Source organism: Oryzias melastigma, unplaced genomic scaffold (assembly GCF_002922805.2).
Source record: "Oryzias melastigma strain HK-1 unplaced genomic scaffold, ASM292280v2 sc00365, whole genome shotgun sequence".
NCBI classification, from domain to species: domain Eukaryota; kingdom Metazoa; phylum Chordata; class Actinopteri; order Beloniformes; family Adrianichthyidae; genus Oryzias; species Oryzias melastigma.
In genome coordinates, this window is record NW_023416963.1 from 5,607 (window position 1) to 13,520 (window position 7,914).

At 40.6% G+C, this 7,914-nt stretch overlaps 1 pseudogene and 3 gene segments (V, D, J or C); all 4 read right to left on the reverse strand.

The window, feature by feature from the left end:
• Positions 1–263: 263 nt before the first annotated feature.
• LOC112140250 lies at positions 264–1,397 on the reverse strand (annotated as a pseudogene).
• A 1,702-nt stretch (positions 1,398–3,099) lies between these two features.
• On the reverse strand, positions 3,100–3,821 carry LOC118597888. The segment is given in 2 exon segments: positions 3,100–3,560; positions 3,657–3,821. Coding segments are annotated over 2 exon segments (504 nt in total).
• Positions 3,822–4,800: 979 nt separating this feature from the next.
• Positions 4,801–5,325, reverse strand: LOC112140255. The segment is given in 2 exon segments: positions 4,801–5,156; positions 5,234–5,325. Coding segments are annotated over 2 exon segments (405 nt in total).
• A 1,507-nt stretch (positions 5,326–6,832) lies between these two features.
• Positions 6,833–7,364, reverse strand: LOC112140253. The segment is given in 2 exon segments: positions 6,833–7,207; positions 7,275–7,364. Coding segments are annotated over 2 exon segments (339 nt in total).
• Between the last annotated feature and the right edge of the window lie 550 nt (positions 7,365–7,914).

Sequence of the window (7,914 nt, forward strand, 5' to 3'; positions counted from 1 at the left end):
TTCCAGTTTTTTTTACAGGTTGCTTTGAAAGCCAATAGTATTCATTTAAAGCTAAGCCTATTCTTTTCAATGAGCTTAGAAATTATTATTTCATCATTCTTCTCTATGTTTAATATTAAAAACATGTTACACTAAAAAAATCATGATTCATTGAATTAATCTGTTGGTTGTCATTGGTGGTGTTAGAGCGCCTCCTCTGGTGGATTCATGTTACAAGTTTTCAGGCTCTGAGGGTTTTTGTTCAGGTCTGTTGATGGTTTGTATCACTGTGGATCTCTGGCACAGAAATTCACAGCAGTGTCTTCAGGCTGCATGTTCTGTCCATTTAGAGTCACTCTGTTGTTGGAAGAGCCCAAAGTCATACTGATCTTGTTCTTCAGAGAATCTTTGTAGTATTTGGTGCTCCCAACACGTTCAATCCAATCCACTCCAGTCCTTTCCCTGCAGGCTGTCTGATCCAAGCTGTCCAGTAGCCGCTCACAGAATAAGAGACCTGACAGGTGATGGTCAGTCTCTGACCTGGCTGCAGACTCACAGAGTCTGGCTGTGTCAGCTGTTCACACATCACACCTGAAGAGGACAAACAGTTTAATGATGTAACAACAGTGAACAGAGTTTTTGTCTCAGTCAAACTTACAGGATCCAGCAGCCAGAAGCAGCAGAACTACAGAGAAAATGATGATGATGATGATGATGATGAAGATGACTGATTGGAGCTTCTACTTGGCTGACAACATGAGATCAAGTATTTTTAAGATGAAGGGTGATGTAAGAGCCTGATTTGTATATATGGTTCTGTCAGGAAATGATAGTTTAGTGAAATAGATCAGACAACATTTACATGTGGATCATGTTTGCTTTCTGCATACTTCTTTTACATTAAAATACATCAAAGATCATTCATCATTAGGCATAATTTAAAGAAAAAATTTTGTTTTTAAAAATATTTAAATCATTAGAGGGAAAGATGCATATTTATGATAAGCAACACAATTTAATGACACTTCAGTGTTGATATACACACATTAATTCACATATTTTATAAATAATCCAAACAAATAATCCACAATCATTTGATTTTCATTATTTGCCAGAATTAAAAGTTGGGGGGGCGTTCTGTGGGAGCGGGGGTCCCATTAGGTACGGGGCCTGGGGGGTCTGCCTCGTTGAGTTCTCCACTGAGACATTGGTGGGGGCCTTGGTCGGTCTGGCTGCCTAGGTCCTGTTGTGCCTGAACAGGGCACCCACAGGAGAGGCGCTTGGGGGCAGGGACTCAGATTTGTCCCTGGGACTGGCTCCTTCTTGGCTCCTCCCTCCTTGCGGGGGGTGGGACACCTGGGCTGGGGGAACTTGGACCCAACGTGTGTGTGTGGGGGGGCGGGACAAGGGTCCGCCATCGGGGGTCAATCTGCCAACTGACCCCAACATATCCCCTTCCTCATATAAACATGCAATAGGGTGAATGGGAGGGTGTCTGTATTGCAGTGCGCTGCGGGGGGTGGACTACCTGCCAGTGGCCCCCCTCCTGTGGCCGCTGCATGGATTTGTCCCTCCCCTCGATTTTATTTGCACCTTAGACATGTAGGACCCTTGGTGGGGGAGTGCTTGGACATCACTGCCAGCAAACAGTTGATGTGCCCTTCCCACCAATTTTAACAGCACCATAGACATGTAGGGCTGCTGGTGGGAGGGTGACGGGGCATCTCTGTGAGCAATCAGGAGATGCCCTGTTAACACCTTCTCGCCAATTTTAACTGCACCCTTTAGTACACACACCTCTAACACCACAAATATACACTCTAACAAGCAAACAAGCATGCATCATACAAGGAAGGTGGGACCTGCGACCTTCTGTCCCCTACCCCATCCCTGGCGGGGGGGCGGGGAACCTCGGCCTGGTGGTCTAGTCTCTTGGGTGCCGGTCTCCTGGGCCCGGCGGTGTCCTCCCCACGCCGGGAGTGGGATCCCGGAGATTTAAGATCTAGCAGGGGATCATACTACATCGGAGCCTGGGGGTGTCCAAGTCTCAGTGGTGCAGAGTCCGGTCCTTGCTCTCGAGAACTAGTCCTCCCCAACCTCCATCAGTGGGTGTGCCTGGTCGGGCCTTGTTTACATCACTCCTTTGGGCCTCCGTTTCTCTTGGGTGCCCCTCTGCTCGGCGGGGGTGGGCGGTTCCTGCCTTTCTCCCCCCTGGGCTCCTCGAGGTGAGGGCGGGCGGTTGTCTGGAGTTTGGGGGCGGGTTGCCTGACTCGTACCTGGGGTGGGGCGGGGGGATGCTCGACACCGCTGGGTGGTGGTGGGCTGCTCTTTGGGGGTTGGGAGGCTCTCCAGGGGTGGGGTCCTGCGTTGACCCTCTTGGTGGGGTGGGAGGGCTGCTCCTCTGGCTCGGCTGGGGCCTGCACTCTTTGTGTTCCTGTGCCTTCCTGCTCTTGGGTGTGGGGGGCCTCTGCGGCGGTCCCGCGTGCCGTGGTCTGGGTGCTTGGCGGGATTGCCCGGCGGGTGGTTTCTCTCCGCGGCTCCATGGCGGGTGTTGGGGGGTCTTGGCTGCAGCTGCTGCCCCGGCGGGGGGTCTTGGCGTTGGGATGGCCAGGCTCTCTCCCCCTGAGTACATCTCATCACCATCCACCTCAGTAAAACATAAACACTCACCTGAGCACAGGTGTCAGCTCACCTTAGCACTAATAGTTTGTGTGACAGAATGATAGGCTTTATCTGAATGAGTTTGTATGATGGAGCGTGTGAGCTAAAGTTACAGTTGCATTAAGTACATTATGATTAGTTTAGATGTGGAGACTGTTTTGGCCAACAAGTGTGTGTGTAACTATAGAGTCTGTGTGTTGACAGGCCCCGCCCTTTCTAGTTTGTTACTTAGTCCTCGTTGTTTTATGATGTTGCTTCCCTCTGTTGCCATCCTCTTCTCCCCCCTCCCCCACCCTCTTCCTTTTTTCCGTCCGGTCCAACACCTAAGAAAAATAATTTAAGTTATTAATTAATAAATAAAATAAAATAAAACAATCAAAATAAATAAAGTTTAGTATAAACTACAACAGGGGTTTATACTCAATAAATCCCTGTTGTGACAGTAAAAATTGCCCAACGCTAGAAGCTCTCAGCCTCAGTTAAAAAAAAAAAAGTGTGTTTCAAGTCAATGTGTGTATAAATATTGAACTGTCTTTCTCTGTTCGTAAACTGTGTGTCTTCATAGCTGCTGAGTTTTTGTACAGGTTTGTGTTTGTTTGTATCACTGTGGTTCACCCTCACACAGTAATACACAGCTGTGTCTTCAGGCTGCAGATTCTGTCCTGTTATTGTCACTGTTCCTGCAGAAGTGTCTCTGCTGAAGCTGAACTTGTTTTTTAGAGCTTCATTTTGATTGGAGCTCCCATCATACCACACAACAAAAATCCAGTCCATTAGTTTTCCTTCTCGCTGTCTGACCCAGCCTGTTCCATAGCCGCTAGTAGTGAGTGAATATCCAGAAACCCGACAGCTGATGGTCAAAGACTGTCCAGGCTGAACAACCTTTGAGTCTGGCTGGATGAGATCAATACTGTCCACACCTGTAGAAACACAAACCAACATCATCTCCATCATTCATCTGCATATGAAATGTTTCTGATCTGATTCTTGCTGTGAATCCACTGAAATCTCCTCACAGGATCCAGCTGTCAGCAGCAGCATCAGAGCTGCAGAGAACATGGTTGATGCTGAAGATGAACTCACTGAGCTCTTTCTGACTCACACACTCACACTTCACTTCCTTATATATGGACACTGGGTTTGCATAATGTTTAAGGAAAATTACATTTGAATATTGTGATTAGCATCTCTTAATCTTTCATTTTAGTAAAAAAATACGTAAAAAAAAAGAAAAATAATTTCAATGAATAGTCTGGCTACAGTTGTTTTATGGTAATAATAATAATGTTTTGTACATGCAGATCATTTGATATTTAATGTTTGAGGTAAGACTTGTTCACCTGTCACAGTGCAGGTTTGGATATTTCATCAGTCGTTTCCTGAACACACAGAGCGCTGCAAGTCTCATAACAGAAACCCAACAGGGAACCGAGGTTGATCAAACTCCAGCCTGAGTCTGAGAGGCAGCAAATGTGTTTAGAATCACTGATTTTTGTTTCATATAGTTTAGTAAAAACAATGTTGATTTTATTACTGGGAAGAAAAAAAACAATATTAATAACATTTTTTTTTACTTTTTACACTTATCTGAACATGGAGGGTTTTTTTCTAAACACATACAATATTTCAGATTTGAAAAACCTTGAAAATAAAAAAATAATATTTTTGAATGTTAAAATCCAAGCAGTCATTTAAAAGATGTCTAACAAACCTACTTTGGTGCTGCTAAAAAATAAATATTTCCTGTAGATAAAATCACACATAAAACATAAAGATAATAAAGTCTCACACTCATACTTGATGATGAAATAAAATCTAAAAAAGTATGTACAGATGTTTAGAATAAGTATTACTCCAATATGATCAGAATACAAAATGGATGATCAAAGTACATGAACTAAAGAAGGAAAACAACAATTGTACCCGTACTGAACATCAGGATCAGCACCTTCACTGCTCCAGAGAAAGTAAAAACGATCAATAAGAAACTGCAAACTGAACCACCAACAAAGGAAATTACTGTCAAAGAAAGAAAAGAAATGTTTCACTTTCCCAAAGGTGTTTTACACATTTAAAAGGCTTTTTTGCAAATATGAAATTTTCCATAGTTTGCATTCAGTGGTAAAAAAATAATATTAAAAAAAATAGCTATGATGGCAGCTATTTACTTTGTGTGTGTTTTTGTACAGAGTTTGTGTCTCTTGAGTCACTGTGTCTCTCGCAGTAATAAACAGCAGAATCCTCAGCTCTCAGACTGTTCATCTGCAGATACACCTGCTCTCTGCTGTTGTCTCTGGAAATGGTGAAGCGGTTTTTCACTGACTCTGAGTAGGAGATGTAGCTGCTGCCACTGCTGATATAAGCGATCAATTCCAGTCCTTTTCCAGGTGCCTGTCTGACCCAGCTCATGGCATAGCTGCTGAAAGTGAATCCAGAGGCTGAACAGGTCAGTTTGTGGGATTCTCCAGGTCTTTTAACCACAGGTCCAGACTCAGTCAGAGTCACTCCATCAACAACTGGGAATGAAAATCAGAAAACTGGATTTAAAAAAGCAAACATCCTAAATCTACAGTATCTGCATGATGATGTTCACCTGCATAACAGAGAGTTAAAAGCAGCAGTCCTGTCCTACAGTCCATCATGTTAAACTGACTTCAGTCTTCTCTGCTGTCATCTCTGCTGTCAGATAAGTAGAGGAGGAAGACGCCCATGTTTGCATTGACTCCACCTCACAGGACACATTCAGCAGAATTCACATTAGAATTTGAAAAATAAAAAAAAAGTCAATTTAAGTTTAATGAAATAATTCCACTTTACTTCTCCCTTTTTTTTTACTTTACGTTCAATTAATAATACATTAGTTTGTGTTTATTTCAGTGCTGTTCCTGAAGTCATTATTGCTGTATAGGCGACTTTCTCTGTTAAATTTCTGTCACATGATTTCTTCATGGATTTTTCTTTGTTGTTTTAATAGTTAATATTCATAAACATAGAACTTCTTCATGTATCATATTTTTACAGAACCTTTTACTCTTCAGTCAATATAATACAGTAACATTAAATGAGTGAAAAACAGATGTTGGTCAGATTAAGATTTTCTTTGTAAAAATGTATAACAGCATAAAAGATAAAGCTCGTGTGAGTTTTAATAAAATGCAAAAATAAACCCAATAAATAGAAACCCTGTACTGATTTCTAATTTGTTTGCATTTCATTTTGCTTTATTTTCTGAATATATTAATAAATACTTGTTGAATACTACTGTCAAAGTATCTGGTTTTGTTTAAACATTGAAATGAAAAAGGGAGATTAGGTAACAGCAAAAGATGGTCATTTTAACAAATTAAATGAACCATTTTAAAATCTTTGAGATGATTTGATAAGAAACTTTGATTTTTAAATCTACAGTTGTTTTGTGTTTTCATTGAAGTTTTACCTATTTACCCATATATACTATTAAAATTATTCTAAGTATTTTATGCAGGATAATGTTTTATGAGATTATTTTTATCTACTTATTGGGATTCCATGAGTTCTTTGCTTGTTTTTAATTATTTGTACTTCAGTGTTTTCCTCATTCTCCTCACCAGTGACGAAGCCTGTCAGATAACATTGTTGTTACAGTGGAATCTGGCTTGTTTGGAAATACTCACTATAATCATGGTTAGAGCATGGACAGATCCCCATAATATGTCCTCGAGGCAGATTTCTGATCCTTTAATCATGTCATTTTATCTTTAACATTGTGGGATGTGAGTTGTAGATATGAGGGTATTTTATCTGTGAAAGGTCTTTGTACATTTTTTATATGTATTTATAAAAAATCCCTTATAAATAAAACTTTGTTTTATTTATAAGGGATTTGAATTTTTTCCCATGATTTAATAAAAATAATAATTTGTTGAACCAAAACATAGGCCCGAAGAATTTATGGAGGTAAAACAAAAGGTGTGTGGTGTTAGAGCGCCTCCTCTGGTGGATTCATGCTACAAGTTTTCAGGCTCTGAGGGGTTTTGTTCAGGTCTGCTGATGGTTTGTATCACTGTGACCCTCTGGCACAGAAATACACAGCAGTGTCTTCAGGCNTTTAAAATTCATCAGAACAGCTATATTTAAATATTGAATGAAACTTTGACAAAAGTTGGTTAGTGACAAACGTCTCCTTTGCAGGAAAATTAACATCAGTGTTAGAGCGCCTCCTCTGGTGGATTCATGCTACAAGTTTTCAGGCTCTGAGGGTTTTTGTTCAGGTCTGTTGATGGTTTGTATCACTGTGAATCTCTTCTGGCACAGAAATACACAGCAGTGTCTTCAGGCTGCATGTTCTGTCCATTTAGAGTCACTCTCTTGTTGGAAGAGTCCAAAGTCATACTGATCTTGTTCTTCAGTGAATCTTTGTAGTATTTGGTGTCGCTACCAATCCACTCCAGTCCTTTCCCTGCAGGCTGTCTGATCCAAGCTGTGTAGTAGCTGCTCACAGAATAAGAGACCTGACAGGTGATGGTCAGTCTCTGACCTGGCTGCAGACTCACAGAGTCTGGCTGTGTCAGCTGTTCACACTTTACACCTGAAGAAGACAAACAGTTTAATGATGTAACAACAGAGAACAGAGTTTTTGTCTCAATCAAACTTACAGGATCCAGCAGCCAGAAGCAGCAGAACTACAGAGAACATGATGATGATGATGATGAAGAAGATGACTGATTGGAGCTTCTACTTGGCTGACAAACATGACATCAAGTCTTTTTAAGATGAAGGATGATGTCAGAGCCTAATTTGTATATATGTTCTGTAAGGAAATGATAGTTTAGTGAAATAGATCAGACAACATTTACATGTGGATCATCTGTTTGCTCTCTGCATACCTATTTTACATTAAAATATATCAAAGATCATTCATCATTAGCCATAATTTAAAATAAATCTTTTGCTTTAAAAACCATTTAAATCATTAGAGGGAAAGATGTATATTTATGATAAGCAACACAATTTAATGACACATCAGTGTTGATATACACACATTAATTCACATAATTTATAAATAATCCAAACAAATAATCCACAATCATTTGATTTTTGATTTTTATTATTTGCCAGAGTTAAAAGAAAGAAAAAAATGGGAAAAAAATTTCAATACAGGGAAGAGAAAGTACAAAAAAAACACTAGGTTTAGTTAAAGCCTCTATTTAATACATTTAATAGTTTAATAGTCCGCCTCCATGAAACGCAACCTTAACGTGGTGGAGGGGTTTGGGTGCTTGAGTGATCTCAGGA